The sequence below is a fragment of the Diabrotica virgifera genome, chromosome 6 (assembly GCF_917563875.1).
Source record: "Diabrotica virgifera virgifera chromosome 6, PGI_DIABVI_V3a".
NCBI lineage: Eukaryota > Metazoa > Arthropoda > Insecta > Coleoptera > Chrysomelidae > Diabrotica > Diabrotica virgifera.
Genome location: NC_065448.1, coordinates 46826420 through 46849397, shown reverse-complemented (window position 1 = coordinate 46849397; position 22978 = coordinate 46826420). Strand labels below are relative to the sequence as shown.

General features: G+C 32.3%; 2 protein-coding genes and 1 long non-coding RNA gene across 4 annotated transcripts in view; 1 reads left to right on the top strand and 2 right to left on the bottom strand.

Moving 5' to 3' along the window:
* The window catches only part of LOC114341355 (eukaryotic translation initiation factor 4B), a 37013-nt gene extending 36572 nt beyond the window's left edge, over positions 1-441 (bottom strand). Inside the window, exons 1-2 of one of the 2 annotated variants that reach the window (XM_050652781.1) lie at positions 345-441; positions 17-148 (exon numbers count right to left, since the gene is read on the bottom strand). In XM_050652781.1, coding sequence (XP_050508738.1) covers positions 17-148; positions 345-354 — 142 coding nt within the window. In that variant the 5' untranslated portion in view covers positions 355-441. The remainder of the gene's footprint in view (positions 1-16; positions 149-344) is intronic. The other variant, XM_050652780.1, reaches the window with a different exon arrangement.
* A 10707-nt stretch (positions 442-11148) lies between these two features.
* On the bottom strand, positions 11149-13393 carry LOC126885956 (uncharacterized). Its single transcript, XR_007698511.1, has 3 exons — positions 13196-13393; positions 12480-12637; positions 11149-11369 (listed from the first exon to the last, which is right to left on the bottom strand). It is a non-coding gene; the product is annotated as an uncharacterized LOC126885956 (long non-coding RNA).
* Positions 13394-20914: 7521 nt separating this feature from the next.
* LOC114341356 (uncharacterized) overlaps positions 20915-22978 on the top strand; it is an 80019-nt gene continuing 77955 nt past the window's right edge. The window contains exons 1-2 of the mRNA XM_050652779.1: positions 20915-21104; positions 21161-21331. Of these exons, the coding sequence (XP_050508736.1) occupies positions 21062-21104; positions 21161-21331 (214 nt within the window). The 5' untranslated portion in view covers positions 20915-21061. The remainder of the gene's footprint in view (positions 21105-21160; positions 21332-22978) is intronic.

The following is a 22978-nucleotide window of genomic DNA, read 5'->3' as shown; positions in this document are numbered from 1 at the left end:
AAAATTATTATCTTACCATAATCTTCTACCTCGTCGGCCCAATTGATATTTGATTTGCGAATAGGTTGAACAGGAATGGAGCCGGTAGTTTCCTGTAAGAAATCGGTAAGAGCGAACGTCTTCCCTTTGGTTTTCTTCCCTTTTTTTCCTGTAAAAAGCAAATCTATTAAAAAATGCCATCAACACGAGGGCAAAGTGAGGTTCGATTTTATAGAAGTAATATCGTAAAAAATATATTTGTAATTAATTAATAGACTGACCAAAAGCATATTTGTTATGACTGTTTGAGAATGATTACATTCTCGTCTTTGATTTACTTTTAAAATGATACAAAAGCAACTAACCTGATGCCATGTTTCAACGAAAAAGAAATGGCAGACAGTGACGTCAATGTTCGTGACGTGTTTAAAGGAAATTCCGGTGACATCAGTCGTACCAATAGCAAATTCAAAATTTCTGAACACTTAAACATTGTTGCCTATTTATCCACATATACTCTTGTATACAGGGTGTAACAAAAAGGCAGATCATACATTAAACGCTGTCTAGGTACACGCTAACGCAAATAAAAAAGTTAGGTACACGCGAATTAAAATTCATCAAGCCAGTGACGTCATTATTTAGCGTGCCCAATGACTTTATATTTTGGTACACGGTATTTTGATATGTTTAGTGTTTGTTGTTTGTTTGATAGAAAATATTTTTATTAACCCTTAAACGCCCAAGGGTGGGTAAAAAATGTCCACCTAATGCGTATTCCCTTGTAACATATTTATTACGTGTTTAATTTTTTTTTTAATTATTTATTGTTAAAAAGACAGCCCATTATCGAATGTTAATTTGGTTCTACCAATATTTTTGAAAATAAAAGCAGCATCTTGAGTTAAATATGGATGGGCATAAAAAGTACACCCTTGGCAAAACTTGTTACTAAAGGTTTCTATATAATTTCTCGTTGGTAGGAAGATAATCCATATAATTATCGATATATAATTATTACATAATCTACATAATTATCCGCCAATGAGGAGGCTGAAAGAAAGAATATGGAGAAAATCGACAAATCTGAAATACTGGTATGTTAATTTTGATGTACATTGTAATTTTGTTGTAAGGTTTGTAAATTGTTTATATTAATATTTTAGAAGATGCTGTGTTTATTAAGCATAAGATTCTTAAGTTTAATCCATTTTCAACAACTCTCAATAAATATATTAGTTATTTTCGAGGTGGACATTTTTAATATAAATATTAAAATTAAAATAAATATTAGTTAACATGATATATAAAAAATACTGCTAAAATAATTTTTATACGTAAGTTAATTATACCAGTTTATATTGGTGTTTATTTTTCCTGTGGTGTTTATTTTTATTTATACAGAGAGTTGAACTTGTTACGATTTTAATAGAAAATTGGTTATAACTTTGTAAATACCCTGCTGTATAACATAATAAACCTTTATATTTTGGTGATATGGATATGAAAGTTAAGAAGATTTCGAACATAAAATAAAATATAGGGTGTTCCATTTAAAAAACATAAGTTTGGTCTGTCACTATATTATCGAGCCCTGTAACATTCTAACTAATTTTAGTAATTTTGTAATATGAAGCTTAAAGTTTGCTAAAATTTTTGTTACTAACTTTTATTGCTATCTATTACTCTAGCGGATCTACTGAGTTTTATCACACTAATCAATCGCCCCGTATATTTTATCTTATTACTTCTGCTACCGTTAATCACGCATTTTTGTCTTTTATCTTTTTCATACTGTTTTAGAATGTTGTTAAACTCATTAAAAGAACTAAATAATTGTCCACACTCCATAGTTAATTAAAAAACACTAAACAAGTAAAAAATAAGGAAACTCTTTATAAATCAATATTAAAGTGTAAACATAAACGCGATTAGACAAATTCTAACCACACTCTTAGACTCGCGATACTTACCCACAGCATACACGCGGCTCAAATTAGCGCGTACCAAAAAGCCCAGTCATAGTACACGCTAAATAATTACGTCACTGACTTAATGACGTTTAAGCGTGTACCTAACTTTTTTTATTTGCGTACACGTTAGCGTGTACCTAGACACAGCGTTTTTGCATACACGCTAACTGGCGAGCCGCGTGTATGCTGTTGTATACTGTGGTATGTTGTGGTAAAAATACCGCGAGTGTCAACTTGATGTTAGAATTTGTCTAATCGCGTTGTGTTTACACTTCAATATTGATTAGTAAAAAATCCACAAGGAAAAAGTTTTCCTGTAGTTGGCTGTATACCATGTAATACAAAAAATAGTAAAATCCTTTATAAAAGGTATATTTAAAATCCCTAAAAAGAGCTACATCACAATAACAGAACTAGTTTTCGACTGGTTTACCAGTCATCATCAGTGCTTACCTAAAATGAATATAACCTGGTAAAATGATGCAAAGATTTTGAAATTTTGACTACGATTAAGAAAAGTTAGTAGGTTATACTCATGTGAAGTTTACATGCTAACCACCAATATATAATTTACAAAAATATTAGGGTCAAAGCCCTGTAAAAGTAATCCGTTAAGGAAACATCGATTGAAAATGCTGACTTAAGCGTGGATGTTTAAAATATTTGCTAATATGCCCCAGGTAACATCTGAGCTGTGATTCGACTTGTTCACATGGTGGAAGTGTAGCAGCAAGTGACAATGAAATGGATAGAAACCTCTGAACGATGACAAGACAGAAATGACAGTTCCACAGGAAGTTGAAAAATTAATCTGACATATTTAGTGAAATTTCATGTTACTTGCTGTCTTAAGCAAAATTCTATGAAGTATACAGAGCTATAATAAAACTCTAATAATTCAATAAATCATAAGAATTTTAATCCCTTAGGCTTAGGAGAGAAGCGGGAAAACCCATCGGTATACCTGCCATGTAGTAAACTAATATTTGTCTGCAGAAAGTTCAAATTTATTATATTGTTGTAAAATATGACCGGCACATTTGTCTAAATTCAAATACGCACCAATCCAGCGCCGGATAAAGGGGCGGGCGAGCCGGGCGCTCGCCCGGGGCGCCAAATTGTGAGGGGCGCCAAATTTTGAGGGACGCCGATATAAAAATAAAATAATATATTAACTTTGAACATTTTTTCCTAATATGATTGAATAAGTCTAATATTATTTAATTTAAAAGAAACTATTTCTATCTATAGTCAGAATTCATAACTCAAAATAAAGATTAATAGATTAAAACCAAAGCCCACTATTAAAAATAATGCAACCTAAGAATTGTTATGGCTTGTATCACTCATACAAAATTAATGCAGACTGCAGACAAATTATTTTACAATCTAAAAAGTTTGTTCATTTTTTTTAAAGGCCATTTGTCACGTATAACATATGTCAACAATATAATATGTAGAGGAAGATCAAATTTTAAATTATCAACAAACTTAAGAATAGTCAGCGATACTATACTGGCGTTAATGTTATACATTGGTTAAATAATATTTAGTCTTTCCGTAAATTTGCATTAACAATGGCGCGCGTGCTTTGTGAAATAGAAAAAGTTTGGTAAGATATTGATTGTGGAATTAATGAATTTTTATTCTTTTTATGTTATATAGATTTAGGTAAGTTGCTATCTACGTATTAAAAAAAATAAATGAATGATTAATTTTATGGTAGGAAATCATAATATTCAATCGCACATTGTCGTGAGGTAAACGACGAAAATTTTGAACATTTGAAGTGATTTTTTAAATTTTTTATTCTTATCGGTCTTAGTAAATACATTATTACCTATTCTTTCGTTGTAAAGTGATTTATTTATTGTTTTAATTTTTTTTACCAAACTATGACTATTGACGATTAGGAATGATAAGTTCTTCTTCACATGAATGTACAGAAACCTATTTCGAGTACTTTGTAATCGTTAAGATGTTTTATTTTTGCACAAAAACGGCGTAGATTTTTTGGACGGAAAAGGGTAGATTTTGTGTCACAAATTGAACGAGGAATTCTAAAATGATTTTTTTTGAAATATCTCAGTGGCGTACTATTTTTTTTTAATTTAGACCATTACCCATATGCGCGCCAATGATGGATATAAAATGCTTGATTTTATATCAAAGAATGCGCAATAATTTTAGAGCAATAAATAAATCGTCAGTTTGTTAGAAAGATTTCAACACCTCGTTTCTCGGAAATGCGTTTATAGAACAAACTATCATTATTTTTTCATGTAGAATTACTCATTAAAGTTTGTCGCACTTATTTAGAAACACCCTGCATCCTTTCTAAGGATTTCCACAGTTTTCAGTGTATTCCTTCACTCAACCGTTTTCTCCAGTTCTTTCTGTTTTGCCAGTCCCCTTCCCGCAGATTTCTTCTTTCCATTGCTTCGTCCACTTCATCTCAGAAAGATCTTCGGGGTCTGCGTCTCTTTCGTCTTCCCATCGGGCTCAGCTCTGTTATTCTGTTTATCCAACGTTTTTTGTTTGCTCTTCTCAGTGCCAATACCAGGTTAATTGCTTCTATTATATCTAGTCTATTATATCTGATTTCATCCCCATTATTTTCTTAATCTCTTTGTTATTAATTATATCTCTTTTTGTTACTCTGCAGCTTCGCCTTAGGAATTCCATCTCTATTACTCTTATTGTGTTTTTGGTTTTCTTATTTATTATACAATTTTCACATCCATAAGTCAGGATACTTCTTGTTATAGAAGTTCAATTTTCGAAGAGATACTTCGACGTCTATCTTCCATTGCTTCCCAGAGCCTTGGTTCTAGGTATCGAGTCACAGGCCTACTCATTATACAGGGTGTCCCGAAAAGATTGGTCATAAATTATACCACAGATTCTGGGGTCAAAAATAGGTTGATTGAACCTCACTTACCTATATACAATAGTGCACACAAAAAAAGTTATAATGTTACATAATGAAAATCGATTTTTTTTTTCATATATCGAAAACTCTCAGAGATTTTTTTATTGAAAATTGACATGTGGCATATTTATACGGCAGCAACATCTTAAAAAAAAATAAGTAAAATTTGTGCACCCCATACAAATTTTATGGGGGTTTTGTTCCCTTAAACCCCCCCCCCAAACTTTTGTGTACGTTCCAATTAAATTATTATTGTGGCACCATTAGTTAAACACATTATTTTTAAAACTTTTTTGCCTCTTAGTACTTTTTCGATAAGCCAGTGTTTATCGAGATATTTTGAATATTTGTCGAATCCACCACATATTTGTATATGGTTAAGTACGGTTATAGAGACCTGTTAATAATCTGAAAATTTATTTATAATTTACATTTTTAGGTATACATATTTTGAAAAAGAAGCTACATCTCGATAAAAGGTGACTTATGAACAAAAGACAGAGATAAAAGTTTTAAAAACACTGTGTTTAACTAATGGTACCACAATAATAGTTTAATTGGAACGTACACAAACATTAGGGGGGTTTAAAGGAACAAAACCCCCATAAAATTTTTACGTAAATATATTGAAAAAGAAGCCGTATCTCAATAAAAACTGGCTTATCGAAAAAATACTAAGAGGCAAAAAAGTTTTAAAAACGGTGTGTTTAACTAATGGTACCACAATAATGAATTAACTGGAACGTACACAAAAGTTTGGGGGGGTTTAAGGGAACAAAATCCCCATACATTTTTTATGGGGTGGACAAATTTCACTATAATTTTGTTTTAAGATGTTCCTGACATAAGAATTATACATGTCCATTTTCAATAAAAAATCTCTAATAGTTTTCGATATATTGAAAAAAATCGATTTTCATTTTGTAACTTCAAAGGGCTGTAACTTTTTTTGTGAGCACGTTTGTACTAAGGTAAGTTAGGTTCAATCGAACTATTTTTGACCCCAGAATGTGTGGTATAATTTATGACCATTCTTTTCGGGACACCCTGTATAATAAAGCAATTAATCAATGATTTTCAATTGAATTTAGATGATTGTAGATGCCAAGGATATGACAACGGCTCTAACATGAAGGGAAAAATAAAGGTGTACAAGCTCGTGTTTGCAAGGAATATCCTCGTGCTTTTTTTTATACCATGTGGATGCCACTCTCTCATTGGAGATGCAGATTGTGCGCATGCAGTGCGCACAATCAACATCTTTTTTGGTATTGTACAACGTTTATACACATTTTTTTTCTGTTTGTTGACAATATGCATTTATCTTTATCTTTTGTTTCGCTCCTTCGTCGTTTAAACTTCAAATGCGCTCGTTATGCCATGCCATATGTTGCATCAGTTATATATATAAAATATATGTAAAAATATATTTATTCAAGAAATAGTACAATAGTTATTATTTATAAACAATATAGTTTTATAATGAAATTTAAATTTTTTGCCTTTTTTACTACTTTTTATATTTGCAGTAAATTTGTATATTAGTATGAAGGGGCGCCAAATTCTGTTTTGCCCGGGGCGCTCAAAACCCTAGAAGCGGCCCTGCACCAATCACATCTGCAGATGTTCAAAGAACTTTTTCAACGTATAAATAATATATTATGTATAAATAATAAATTTTTGCCCGATTCATTCTACGCCCTGTGCTCTCTACGACAATAAGATGAATACTGTCGTAAAGTGTGAAAGTCCGATGAGCACGACAAATGGTCGTACGACCGTTTGTCGTGACGACCGAAGTCGTAAAGTATGAAAGAGGCCTTACGGTTCGGTTCCAAAAATTATATTTAACATCAAATAAGGATTCAGTTTCGGTTCTGGTCCACTAAAAAATATCGGTTTCGGTTCGGTTTTCTATTTTTAGCGGTACGGTCCGGGTCAATGCTATGGTGTACAGTTTATTAGAGTTAGAATTAGAAATGATGTAACAACACACTCCATTGTGAAAATTATCATTTAAAATTCAGTAAACTAGATGTTAATAGTTAAAAATGTATTCACGTAAGTGTAGGTGGTTAGGCAAACTACATTACACAAATGTATGTGCTCGAGAACTAAAGTCAGTAACCAAATTAGTAAAGAGATTTCTTATTTTTTATTTGTTTAGTGTTTGTTTAATTTACTATGGAGTGTGGACAATTATTAAGTTCTCTTAGTTTAACATTTTAAAATAGTATGAAAAAAAAAGAGACTATAAATGAATATATTTTTTTAGTTAGGTATAAGTGAAATAGTATTACCGCCCAAAATTAAAATAAAAGGAAGACCTAATTAAAGCTTTCACAATGATAATTAACTTGTTCTGAAGCTATTTCCTTGTGGCATTTTTGTAATCAACTATTCTAAATGGGAAATAAGCCACAATTTAACTAAAAAATGATTTTATTAACGTTTCGACGTCCAAATCGGATGTCGTTGTCAAAATACAAAATAATAATAAATTAAACAAAATTGTTGTTGCTTAGTAAAAAATTTCTTGTAATAATTTATTTAATCTGACTAATTTTTGTATTTTGACAACGACATCCGATTTGGACGTCGAAACGTTAATAAAATCTTTTTTTAGTTAAATTATGGCTTATTTCCGTTGATAATGGCAATAATTAACTTACGTATAAAAATTATTTTAACAATATTCTGTACATGTCATGTAAACTAAATACATATTTATTTTGCTAACCTGAATACAGTCGGAAAAATGAAAGAATACCTACCCAATGAACGATCACATCAATCACATATTTTGTATTTTGTGGTTTTTTGAAGTTATACTTCTTTAGGCGCGATTGAAAGTAAAATTTCATAATACTGCGCGCATGCGCACACAGACAGTATGGCGTTTAGTTGCTGAATCTTTCAAGTTATGTATAAATAAATCAGTGCAAGAAAAGGTGTGAAAAGAATATATTAGTGTTTTTAGTAAATATATTTTTATTATAATTTTTGTGTCTTTGGATTTGTCTTCCTCAGGAGTAAGATGAGTATTATTAAAACATTTTATTGTATATTTATTATATTGTCTGTTTGTTACCGTGAATTGTCATTAGCTCCGTCCGAACCGATACAGACACAGTCTTCGTTGCGTATTTGGTATAGCATTCGGCCAGAGATCGTGAGGTCTTTAGTTCTAGTCCCGAGCAATCCTATACTTTTTTTAAAGCGGTAAGCACAAAATTAGTTTGGTGTTTAAAAAAATTAAAACAAACTGTTTAAAATATATTTATTTTTAAGAAATCATATAATAGAAGTACAACTTCTTACGTGAGTACGAAGTACACACATTCTTTCTTTTTCATAAATAACAAACGAGAGAGATAAATTATTAATAATCTGAATAATATGTGATTGATATGATAGTTAATGGGTATTCTTTTCATTTTTCCGACTGTATATACTTTTATATATAGGTACTGTTATGCTCTACTTTTTCTATTTATTTAGATTGATTAGCAAATTCTGAATTTAATTGATTATTCAATTATTTTATTTACTGCCTATGTAAAAACACAACTAAGTTCAAATTAAATTTTCCACTCAATTTTATTTTCAGGGCTAATTTTGTATTTGACACAATACCTGTGATCTGTGGCTTCTAGTATTTCTAGTTGCTTACTTCTTCCACGGTAGAAATAGGGAAATTGAAAACACTCAAAATCATATAAATGTAATCTATTGTTTTTATCAAATAAGCCGTGTACATATGATTCAAAAATTATTAAAATTTAACTTTGTTGCAAAAATCTCTAACTTAATAAATTAAACTCTAACTCTGATATCTCCTCGTTTTGACAAAAATATTTATTTAATTAATTTCTTATTTACTCATACTAAATTGAATGAATTTTACTTTTCTTCTTTTGAATTGATTTCTCAAATTTGAAATGACTAACTGCGTTAAAAAAAATTGTTCAATAAACAAATAAACAAATATGGTTTTGATATAAATAAATTTTCTCCATTCCGACAAATGATTTGACTAACCTTTTGTTTCTTCACTCCCTCGTTTTCTGGATTGCGCCGTCCTTGATTCTCCCAACACGTACTCTCTGGATGTTGCGAAAAAGTCCCTCTCGTCAAAACTGCTTCCAAGAAAAACACACAGGACTTGCTCGAATTCTATTACTCAGTTTTCCTTGCTCGATATCTTGTGCACAAACGGATAATAATCAGATTCTCGTTCTAGACAAAACAAAGGAATCTCCCTCGGACCAGGAAAATTAACTCTTCAACCGGTCGACAATTTGGTTTCAACTTGATTCTGCTCGCAAAGGCTGATCACACCTCTCTACACTGATGTTCATCTCTCTACACTGACTTCTATCGATGTTCATTACACAGTGCCTTATTTCTCTCTCCCACCCAGACTCCAACATTCATTATCCCTACTCCCAAAATGTTCCATCCAATCAACAACAACCTCTCTCAAACCATTTATTTCTTGAGAAACCAAATATTCTTCCACATAACTTTTCCAATTTGTCAAATTTCAAGAAATATCATAATTAGTTCTTTTCTACTTTCTACTTTTACATAAACTAATACAATTTGTTTACCAAATTAAAAACCTTCCCGGAAAGATCTTAAAAACGTCATTGTTCCCGTCAACGCTCTGTCCACTTTCTAATCACCGAATTGTTTGTTAATGTGCCGTCCATTTCGTCGAATCATTATCACTAATCGTTTTCATTTTTCCGAAACACTTGTTTAATAGCAAAATTAAATTCTATACAATTTTGGTCATATACAGGGTGATGAAAAACTATGATCTTATGGGTTTTGATATAAATTTAATTTTTTTTGAATTTCTTAAAAAACAATTCTACAACAATACTGTGACACTATTTATAACAGTCTGCTGATAGATTGGCCTATCCTGACTGAACATTCTAGTCGTTGCTGGAGAACGCGCGAAACAGCCATTCCTTTTCCACGGCGTTCGGGGCGAGCGCTGCCGAAGTATATATAGAACCGAGATTCGAGCACAGGCCAGTCATTCATGGATCGAAGCGCGTCACGTAATTTAATGTATTCGAATCGTATGTATTGAAATGTATTTATTAGTTATCGGAATTATTATGTTTAGTTAATTAAATCATAAATTTGAGTTTGTAAATAAATTAGATGTGTTAGTTAGTGTTATTTGTAACTATTAAATAAATAAGCGATGTAAATAAAATAATATAAGTCTTCCTTTATTTAAATTAAAATTAGTGCCTAAAAATATAAATAAATAAAATAGTAGAGTCAACCGCGTAACAATACATTGATTTATTACAATTAAGTTTAAAACCTCTGAATCGTTCTGCTTCCCTTTCCTTAATAACAAATATTTTTCTATCAAACAAACACTAAACATATCAAAAGAGCGTGTACCAAAATATACAGTCACTGCGCACGCTAAATAATGACGTCACTGGCTTGATGAAGTTTAATTCGCGTGTACGTAACTTTTTATTTGCGTACACGTTAGCGTGTACCTAGACACAGCGTTTTTAAAAACCAATTATTCTAAGCCGGTCAAACTTCTAAAACCTATTAATAATACCCCTAATAACACAAAACATTCCAGGAATGTTCCTAGAAGGTACTCACAGGACATTGAAAACATTCCTGGAATGTCCCCAAATGCACACGAATGTCCCAGGAAAGTGCTGTGTCAGCATTTTAAATATTCTTAGAATGTTCTGTTGGAACATTCCATGAATGTCTACGAATGTTCTTTGGACATTCACAGTATATGTTTTAGACTGAATGTCTTGTTGGAACATTCCATGAATGTATACGAATGTTCTTTGGACATTCACAGTATATTTTTTAGACTGAATGTCTTGTTGGGACATTCCATGAATGTTCTTTGGACATTCACAGTATATTTTTTAGACTAAATGTCTTGTTGGAACATTCCATGAATGTCTACGAACGTTCTTTGAACATTCACAGTATATTTTTTAGACATTCTCTGAAATATATCGTCAGTGATGTGACAATACCTCCTATATCTTTTTTCATGAGATTTGCAGGAGACGAAAAACATTTTTTAAGGTCACCTCCTGTTTTCATACGTAAGTTCTGACTTGTTTTGTAGTAAATAGATAGTTAAATTTACTGCAAAACAAGTCAAAAAATATATGAAAACAGGAGATGGCCCAAACAAGTTTTTAGTCTATCTTACAAATCTCATGAAAAAACAGATAGGAGATATTGTCACATCACTGACGATATGTGGCCATACCAAATAATACATCCTTGATAAATATAAACATTTTTATTGCAAAAAATCTTTTCATACATTTTTTTAATGTAATTTACTGATATTCCTATAAAAAAATGTGTCACATTTGCTTTGTAAACCTTTCTTTTGCCTTTCATAGCCACATATTCCATTTCCTTCCTGGTTTTTTGTAGACCACTTCTCTCAGCTGATTCTAAAAGAAAATAAAATAAATGGTAATTTTTCTATCCTTTATAATACAATTAACAATCAGAAGAAATATTTACAGGTAATAATATGCATAAATAATAATAATAATAAAATAAATAATAAATTAAATAATAAATAATATTTAATAAAGAAAATAATAAAACATTTTGTATTTTGACAACGACGTCCGATGTGGAAGTATAAACCATAATAAAGTTATTTTTTCAAGTAAATTGTGGCTTATTTCCCCATTAAAATAGTTACAATAATTACAAGAATACTTCATTCTTGTTTTCTATTTCTGATGTTTTTATTTATTTACATTCAATATTAATCTGTTTTGTTGTATAATCTACTTCGCAATAATTATGTGATATATTGGATTTAAAATGAATTCAAAAATTTTTTGTAATTGGGGAACAATGTCAACTTAGATCTCTGATGTAGATAATGAAGAGCAACGGTATCTACAGTTGGAAAAATGAAAGAATAGGGCTTTTCATCTATTGTCATTTGTTTCGAACTTCTGTCATGTGTCACATAATATTAATATATTTACGTCATATGTCTTTGGTTTGTATTATTGTATATACCAATAACGTATATCGTAGATATATTAATATTATGTGACACATGACAAAAGCTCGAAAGAAATGACTGTGAGTGAAAAGCCCTATACCCATGAACGATCACATCAATCACTTATTTTGTATTTGCTATCTTTTCTATAACAAACGTTTGTGATTTATAGAAAAAGACAGCAAATACAAAATAAGTGATTGATGTGATCGTTCATGGTTATAGGGCTTTTTATTCACAGTCATTTGTTTCGAGCTTCTGTCATGTGTCACATAATATTAATATATCAACGTCATACGTTATTGATATAACCAATGATACAAACCAAAGACGTATGACGTAGATATATTAATATATGTGACACATGACAGAAGCTCGAAACAAATGACAATCGATGAAAAGCCCTATTAATACAACACAGATTATACGACATATGACAGAAGCTCGAAACAAATGACTGTAAATGAAAAGCCCTATTCTTTAATTTTTCCAACTGTATATTGTAATTGTATTATTAATTGGGTTAAGCTATTACCTGTGTGATATAAGCTATTGGAACAGCACAGTCTCTCAAACGAACAGTTGAAAGTGAAGTTCTGTCAACATCTTTTTCTAAAAAATGTTTTGAACATACTGCTCTATTAACAAATCTGATCAATACTTCATGCCTTCTTCGCAGGATCTTCTGGAAAGCTAAAAATACAAAATATATGCATTACTGAGCATTATTAACAAATTTTAGTTTTAAATAAAAAATATGATTAATGAACTCACAAAATATTATAAAAAACAGCTTAGAAATTGTTTATTAGTATAGTCGTTTCCCTAGACATAACTGGCTAGTGATTTTAGTAGGTAATATTTTTGTTTTTGGCCAATTTTGCCAAAATTACTAACTATTTAGTTATTATTTTTTTGCCAATTTTACCAAATGGGCAAAATTATTTACTAAAATCACTAGCCAGTTGTGTCTGAGACTAAGTTTAGCGAACCGACTATACTATTCATACTGTGTATTCATTAGTTGGTACTATTATAGCGTGTGGTCTACCATCCTGTTTATAAACGCATACATTAGCAAAAACGCAAAAAGAATTATTTTAATTTTACAAATAATCCGTTTGTTATTATCTCTATTTACTATTTTAGTTAGGAATAAGCAAGTTTGTGGCTTATTCGCAATTATTAAAATAATAAATGGATATTTTCTGAAATAGGGGCATGCCTTTGTTTACATATTTGCATACTAACCTTTGAAACGTTATTCCTGCAGATTTTTTATCTACATTGCTTCTGCTACTCCAACTGATTTTATGCACTATGTTAATAATACTATTAAAGTTATTATAAAAGTATCCGAATTAAAAAAAATTCTTAAAAAGCACAAATAAAAACAAACAACGATCACGCAAGGCAAGGTGGCCAAGGCCAAGATGCATGCCAATTGCCAAGATGGCCGAAGCGCCGAAGTCCGAAGTGAGGTCATTGGTCGTTTTTAGTCACGTGATGTCCTCTCTAAGCACCATGCACAAATACATGCGCCGTGAATTTGAAAATGTACGCAAAAGAATAATAATTATAAATGCCTCTCTTCGTTTTTGCACAAGTTTCTGTTGTAAGTAATGTTATATCTGTTACACGTATTTATTATTTGGCAACTTAAAATATAGGAACATTGGTAGTATGTTCACAGAATGTCTTATGGTAACATTCCAGGAATAATTTAATCAGATGTTCACCGAATGTTCCCTAAATGTCCAGGACATTCAAATATTGATAGAACTTTGGTAGTACATTCCTGGAATGTTGTGTGTTGTTAGGGACGTAAGTAAAGAAGACCAAATAAGGTAAAAGACTAATTTTAATTAGGGTGGTGATTAGGGGGTTGCTTGCGATAACTTTTTCGCTGAAAAAAATAGGGACTGACATTCTTTTCATTATAAGTTACTTAATTTTTTAGCTAGAGACTTTTTTATTTCTGGAGATAGATATTTTTAAATACTTTAAATTAGTTTGAACAATGTTATCCTCGAAAAATTTATAGTTTCCCCGTCTTTTGACTTTGAAACTACAATATTTAGCATTTGACGAAGAAGAGCTAACATATAATAAAGTATAGCTCGATTACTATTGGTCTTACAGAAAATGAATAAAATCGGTTTTGTTTATTTTTCAAAAGCTACATTTTTGTTAAGTAAAGTTGTTTTGATAAAACGAAAACTTTTGGAGTTATTAGCAGAAAAGTGATTAAAAACATTGTTTTTTTTTTCGATATAACACTTTCGATAGCCAATAAATCAAAAACTGTTAATTTTATCAAAAAAATGTATAGAACATGTTTTCCTTAGAATGAATGTTGTTACCTACCTTTGCGGTCAAAATATAATAAAAAATTTCTGCATTGATGATTAGAGCTAACGTGGATCTGGTTCTCAGCTGGAACTATTTAGTCTAAGAGCTGGGAGCGGATTTTGTGCGTGATAAGTAATATGGAAAAACTATACGTGGATATGTTGAATTAGTTGTGTACACGACTTTCACCAACGGCCGGAAACCAGAGTGGGGGCCGAGGGTAGTTATAAGGGGTCAAAGTCGCGGTTTTTATTATTTTTTTTGTGAAGCTCATGATCGAGATAGTGCACCAAAATTTGGGAATAAGTAGGTCATGACGTACCTAAGTAAAATCTCTAGGGTGCAACGCTGCGTGGCCAACATAGGGGTGGGGGTAGGGGTGAAAATAAAAAATATAAGGGGCTCTTTGCGACGTTCATGATTGAGATAGTCCCCAACTCATCCCCAACCTTGATCGGCCACGCAGCGTTCCACCCCTGGAGATTATACTTAGTTACCTCATGACCTATATTTATTCCCAAATTTTGGTGCACTATCTCGAACATGAGCGTCACAAAAAAATAATAAAATCGGCGACTTTGACCCCTTATAACTACCCTCGTCCCCACCTCGGGTTTCCGGCTCTGAGGATTTTACTTAGTTATGTCATGGTATACTTATTCCCAAATTTTGGTGCACTCTCTCAATCACGAACGTCGCAAAAAACCCCTTATATTTTTTGTATTCACCCCTACCCAAACCCCTTTGTCGGCCACGCAGCGTTCTACCCCTAGAGATTTTACTTAGTTACGTCATGACCTACTTATTCCCAAATTTTGGTGCACTATCTCGATCATGAGCGGCACAAAAAAAAGAACAAAAACTGCGACTTTGACCCCTTATAACTACCCTCGGCCCCCACTCTGGTTTCCGGCCGTTGGTGAAAGTCATGTACACAACTAATTCAACATATCCCCGTATAGTTTTTCCATATTACTTATCACGCACAAAATCCGCTTCTATCTCTCCGACTAATTGTTGCCCCCATGGTAAAAGCGTCTTTCGGCATCATATAGATTTTGATACTTGGACTACTACTTATTCTCAAATTTTCAAGCAAATCGATCTATTCTGTAAAAATTGCGAGGTTTCGTCCTATTTTATTAAGGGTGCTTTACAGCTTGCAATTCTACCTGCAAGACGCAAGAAAGTTGCCTAAAGGCATGCGCAGTATGTCGTCAGTTGATTATTGCATGCAACTTCTTGCAATTGCGCGATAATCGGTTTGGTGCCATTTTTTCTGCAAGTTTTCATGCAAGTCTAGAGGGTGCTTTACAGCTTGCAATTCTACCTGCAAGACGCAAGAAAGTTGCCTAAAGGCATGCGCAGTATGTCGTCAGTTGATTATTGCATGCAACTTCTTGCAATTGCGCGATAATCGGTTTGGTGCCATTTTTTCTGCAAGTTTTCATGCAAGTCTAGGGGAATTTGATTTTTCCACAATATCAAATGTCATTGACGACACGGATTCACAATACATGCCGATCAGCTGTTTTCTGTTTGTGAAATATATCAACGATGGAAATGAATGAATAATGAAATGGCACTTTCTGAGATTCTATAATTTATTGTAAATTGTATATTAAGCTACGGAAGCTCTCTCTCCTCTAGCTAAGTACCTTAGGATAATAATTAATTTGTGTTTCGCAGAAATAGTATTTCGAAATATAGATTTCTTTGTAATTGTTCAATTTTTCCCAAGGGTTTATTAAAATGTACATTCATTCCTAGAAAATTAGAGTAATTTTCATCATCTACTTGGATAAATTCTTCTGTTGGAGATACATTATTACCCCTCTTCTTGTTCAACTAAGATCTTATTCACATCTCCGATCTCGGCGTTCTAAATTAGTGACTAAAAGGCTGGCTGCAGCAATAATAATACTTAAAGTTGCTGCTACCGCCTTTTTCCTTTTATATTTGGTTATTTCTGATGGTCTTGGCATTTCGAAATTTACCAAGTTAAATAAACGGCAATAAAGTAATTAAAAAAAAACAAAAGTTTATAAGTTAGGTTAAGGGTAAAACCAAAGAATACATATCTCTCACAAGAACCGACACGGACGGCGATTCTTTTGTTGTTATACTACATTCGCTCTCGCGAGATTTTTTTTGACACTGACGTTAGTAATTTCTTTTTTGAAAAATTCAGTTGTCAGAAGTGACTGGAAATTACTACAAAACCAACGCACCTGCTCATATCCAATATTATTAATAGTAAACAGACATAAAAATAACATAAACTTTACGCCAATCAATATTTATTTATTTAAACCATTATAATGTATTGATAGCAAATGAGAAAATTATTTATTGTACAAAATAAAAATATTTTGTAGAAATAAACTTCACAAAATTTTATGAGATTAGTAGACACTCCCACTATTTCTAATAATTCTTCTTTTTTTAATGAAAGATTAAGTTGATTTGAGTTGATTTTAGCAGTTAATAGTGTGAGGTAGGAATTTTTGTGTTGTACGTTTCCTATTCCGAATGTCTCAAAAAAAATCTCGCGAGAGCGAATGTAGTATAGCATGTACTTAATTTTAGTATCGAGTTGGCAAGTGTACACGCGAGTACACTGAAAAAAGTCTCGCACATTTCTGGCGTGTATCAATAAAATTTTAGTTGCACTGAGAGAAAGGTTGCATGCAGGGCCGGCTTTTGTTGACATTCTTAATATGTTGGAATTATTTTTGATTTACAAAAGGTTGCAAATACAACACAAAGTAATGGTGAGAATTATATTGATTAAAACCATGGATAAAATACCTTTTTTATCCTGATTTTAGCATTGAAAGACCAATAATAAAATATATTATAGTGGCGTGACATTCACTAATTATTATTTTTGGCTTATATTGATACAACGATACAAAATATAATTTGTTGTTTTCACCAATTTTGAAAAAGTGTGAAGAAGTTGGTAAAAATTTGAACGACTTGGTGTGACCTAATAGGCGGTATGTCCGTCCGACCGCGAATATAACTCCTTCAGTCACTATACCAGGTAGAATGACAAATGAGGTGTCAAATGAACGCTTATAATCATGGATGGTACTCAAGGTGAGACATTTGACCTAGACTGTCTGTCCGTCCGACCGGAAATGTAACTCCTCCGTCACTATACCAGGTAAAATCACAAATGAGGTGTCGAATGAAAGCTCATAATACATGGATGGTACTAAAGGTGGGAAATTTGACCTAGGACTTCCGGTTTTAGAAATGCGACCGGAAGTACTCTTTTAAAGTCACCGCAATAGCACAAGTGATATATTATTCGACGCGCATTCGCAAGACGAGAACAAATATATACTTCTGGTTTCATGACTGTCTGTCCGTCCGACCGCGAATACAACTCCTCAGTTACTAATACAGATAGAATGACAAATGAGGTGTCGAATGAAAGCTTATAACCCATGGATGGTATTAAAGATGAGAAATTTGACATCGGACTTCGGTTTTAGAGTTACAACCGTAGGTACTGCTTTAAAGTCACTCAAAATATGATATGAATGTAAAATAAGATGACAAAATTAGTAAAATCGTAGATCAATCGACGCAAAGTTACACGAAGAGTTCCAATATCGACTTCCAGTTCTACTTTCGATTACTTTGGGTGAAAACGTAGGACCAATTACTTGTTTGTCGAGGTAATTCCTAATTCATTATATTCGTTATTTCGTAAAATAATCGAAAAATAACAGCCGTTGTAACCGTCACGGAATCCAATTCTTTTTGGATGACAAATGTTCGTGATCAACAACAAGAAACTGTATGTTAAAATCGAATGTCAATATTTTCAATTTTTATTGTCTTAGAAACCAGCCAAAACATTCCGTACATTCCAGCCAAAACCAGCCAGTACATTCTTTAAAGTCGAATATCGGGGTAAACAAATAAAAAACCAATAAGTATTGTACTATTTTATTTCTATAAATATAAAGATGTATTACCTGAAAAAATATATATAGTATACAATAAAAGCTAATAAGCAATCGAGAAAAGAGGAAAGGTAATTTTTTTAATTATTAATTAATATACACTCACCGGCAGAGAAAACGGGCACCCCAAAAAATGGGTCATTTTTAATGTCTTGTATTTCCTAAACTTGATGTCCGATTTAAGTAATTTTTTTAATATGTTATAGCCTTATTCTTTATCAATATCGCTGTAATAATATTGTTGCTAGACAGGTACATTGTCATTGTATACAGGGTGTACGAATCAAACTGTGTTTTTTTCTCAAACTTTGGAACACCCTGTGGAATGTTCTAGCCTTTATAAAATACTAAAATTAAAACCCAACTATAGCCACAGATTTTCTTAACATTCTGTTTTTTTATTCATTCGCTTATGTTGGATAATAAAAAAGTTAGGCACTTTAACAACTAGCCCTGTTTTTCGTCAATACAGGGTGTTTTTCAATAAGTACGGCAAACTTTAAGGGGTAATTCTGCATGATAAAATAATGAAAGTTTGCTTTATAAACTTATGCCCGCACATACTTCGTTTCTGAGATAGGGGGTGTTGAAATTGTTCTTACAAGCTGACGATTTATTTATTGCTCTAAAACGGTTTGTGATATGCAAATTAAATTTGGTAGATTTTAAGAGCTAGTTATTGCGCATTTTTTGGCATACAATTGAGAATTTTATATTCACTATTGGCGTGCATACGGGATATATCTAAAATATTTATACCCGTATGCACGCCAATGGTAAATCTAAAATTCTTAATTGTATGCCAAAAAATGCGCAATAACTATCTCTTAAAATCTACCAAATTTCATTTGCATATCACAAACCGTTTTAGAGAAATAAATAAATCGTCAGTTTGTAATAACATTTTCAACACCCCCTATCTCGGAAACGAAACATTTGCGGGCATACGTTTATAAAGCAAACTGTCATTATTTTATCATGCAGAATTACCCCTTAAAGTTTGCCGTACTTATTTAAAAACACCCTGTATTAACGAAAAACAGGGGTAGTTGTTAAAGTGCTTAACTTTTTTATTATCCAACATAAGCGAATGAATAAAAAAACAGAATGTTAAGAAAACCTGAGGCTATAGTTTGGTTATAATTTCAGTATTTTATAAAAGCTAGAACATTCCACAGGGTGTTCCAAAGCTTGAGAAAAAAACACAGTTTGATTCGTACACCCTGTATACAATGACAATGTACCTGTCTAGCAACAATATTATTACAGCGATATTGATAAAGAATAAACTATAACATATTAAAAAAATTACTTAAATCGGACATCAGGTTTAGGAAATACAAGACATTAAAAATGACCCATTTTTGGGGTGCCCGTTTTCTCTGCCGGTGAGTGTATAGTGTATATATGGAAACATTTTGATCATTATGGTCAGAAGCTTATATTCCATATGAAAGCAGCCTTTAGCTTTTTTTGTTGGAACGCAAGTATAATCAAGAGAATGTAAACCTATTATGAAGAGTGTATTGTCAATTATCAAGCATTAACTTGAATGTTGAAACAATTTCAAGTGATATTGGATCAAACTTTTTGAATTAGCTAAATTATATAATGTTACTCCTGAAAATCCTGAATTTCAAGTAGTCAGTCATAAATTGTTTTATATATTTGACCTAAGTTATTGTTTTATACAAACTACAGAAACAATTTAATGAAACATAGTTTATTAAATTTAATTTAGGTTTGCTGATAAAAGTACTGTATGGAAGTTTTTGTGAGTATTGGATTCTCAACTTTTTAAACACAGCACGTGGCTTGTGGAATGAACACATATAAAATATGACTTTGTGCTCTTCCTGCAGATGCATTTGGTACAGTAGAGGTCAAAGAAAGGTTAGAGAATTTGTATGATATTTTAGATTCAAATTCTTTGTGAAATCCCAATAAATACAAAATTAATTTTTTATACGATAGTTTATAGTTCATGAAAAAGCTTAAAATAATTAATTCACATAATCAAGATATCTCAAAAAGAATTAAATTGTATAAATATTGGAAAATAACAATTAATAGTTGTAGGCTATATAAGAAAATATATATAGAAAATAAGTCTATACAAAAGATTATGAGCTACAAACTGATACAAAAACAAAATACTAACGCCAAGCCAAGCCAAACAAACAACTGTGGCAACAAACGCCGATCCTGTACAAGACAAATGTCACCAAAATTATTTGCTATTCATACAAATTGAGAAATGGCCGATCTGGCACATGCGCATAAAAATTTAGTTCATAGATAATCCGTTTGTGTCGGTTCTTGGGAGATATGGTAAAACTTTCAAATTGCATGCAAGCCGGGTTGCAAGCTGTAAAAGACCATGCAATAGACTTGCATGAAAGTCTTGCATGCAAGAAGTTGCAGCAAGTTTTCTTGCAAGCTGTAAAGCGGTCTTTAAGCTTCATTACTTGAACTTTCTTGGATGTGGATCTGTTTTATTCCTCGTGGTTTAAAAACAACGCATAGAGAATTTCTCGGTAAGCTATCGATTGTACAAAGTATTGCAAACATTCGATTCTAATCGATAGTCTTGTCACTCTTGTCAACACCTTTTCATTTGTCATTGTCAGTTTTGCGGCGTTTTTGATTTGACATATTTATGTGTAAAATATAGTTTAGTTGTTTTTTGTTAAAATTTTGTAAAATATTCATGGTTTTATCTATAAATTACTTTATTACTTATATTATAGAAACGAAGCAATTAATCTTCACATAAGCTGCAATGGAGTCTTTAGTGGAAGTCAACACGGCTCAATTAGTATTAGGTAAATTTTTGGCGGGAACTTTGTTTAATATAAACTAAGATTTTTTTTAATTTAAGGATATCTAAAGGTCCAAAAATGCAAAACAGCATACAAAGAGTTCCTGAAAACATCATCAGCTTTAAGAAACTTACAGGAGAAAACAGGAGGAAGAAGATATATTCCTACCAGATTTCTGGGACTAACCCTGCAGGAAATGGTAACTGAACATTCTGAAATATCTCAACTAAGTAAGTTTGTAAATTTTTGATTCGCCCTGTATTATTAGTTTGCTAGTTATTATTACAGTAAAACCACGCAAATCCGAACTAATTGGGGCAACAGCCTGTTCGGATTATCCGAAAGTTAGCCTATAAATAAGTAAAGTAAAGTAAGTTTGTAAATTCATTTCAGTTTATTGATGTCAATATACAAAGTATTTACATAAGTCAAAGTCTGTTAAAATGCATCATTGAAATACATTGGCAAGCTAACACTTAATAAGTAAAATCTATAAAATTTTATCACCTAGTCTAAATACTTCACAAAGTTAGAATATTAGCATAAAACACAAGAGCACACAGAACATTTAAGAGAGCTGTAGGACTATCACAACAGGGTAGCCCCGAGATATTCCTCCTGAGAATAGTAAGCACCCACCAAAAGAAGTTCTTTGATTTTTATTTTGTATGTATCTAAGGGCAGTTCTCGAATTATTAGGGGTAATTTATTAAAGAAATGTATAGCCAGACATGATGGGCCATCTCTGCACCTCTCCAGCCTACGAAACTTTGGGGCAAGGTTCCCTCTAAAGTGTGTGTTAATATTATGAATCTGTTCATGAGTCTGGAATTTATGCATATTGCATTTTACATATATAAGATTATCATATATATACTGGCAAGGTAATGTTAATATTTTCCAATCTATAAAAACTTGTCTGCAATCGGCTCTATATGGCAAGTCTGCGACAATGCGAATGGCCCTTCGCTCCTGCACTATGGCCCCATGCGAGAATAGCATAGGAGATATGTGAGTGACACAAAGAAAAATATGCCTGCTTTAGTATGGAAGCGGAAACACAGGATGAAAGTCCACGAAGCAAAAATGTATTTGATGATAGCTTTGCCACTAAAGAGGTGGTATGAGCATCCAATATCAGACCAGGGTCCAGCAGAACACCAAGAAATTTAGCACAGGATGCATTGTCCAGTACATCAGGAATATTTCTAGTTGAAAAAAGTAAGGAATGTGTTTTGGTTGAATTGAGAAACAGCCTATTAGAATGGAACCATTGTTCTGCCTCCGACACTGAACCCCACGAACTCCCCACTGCTGTTACCAAATCCTTACTGCAGGATGAGATTGTTGTGTCATCTGCAAAGAGAGTGAAATGCGCAGTTTGACATGAAAGTGGTAAATCATTGATGTATATCAAGAATAATAAGGGACCCAACACAGAGCCCTGAGGAACTTCTATGCGCAAGCATTCTCTCTCCGATTCAACACCTGCAAATCTCACCCTCTGGTAGCGGTCCGTCAAATAATTTTTTATCAATGATATACTGGAGATTGAGAAGTTATATTTTTACTCAATTTAGCAGTAAGAATTTTGTGGGACACACAATCGAAGGCTTTACTTAGGTCGCAAAAGTTGGAAGACACATAGTTACCTTGTTCAAAAGCATCTTGGATGTATGTTACAAGATTCAAAATACCCTGAATAGTCTTCAAACCCTTTCTGAAGCCAAATTGAGATTCAACGAAGAGCCTGTTAGACTCAAAGAAACTTGCTATTTTTCCAGCAAGACATTTTTCAAATATCTTCGAGAATATAGGTAACAGAGAGATAGGTCTGTAATTAGACATTTGATCTGTCTCTCCCTTTTTAAAAACCG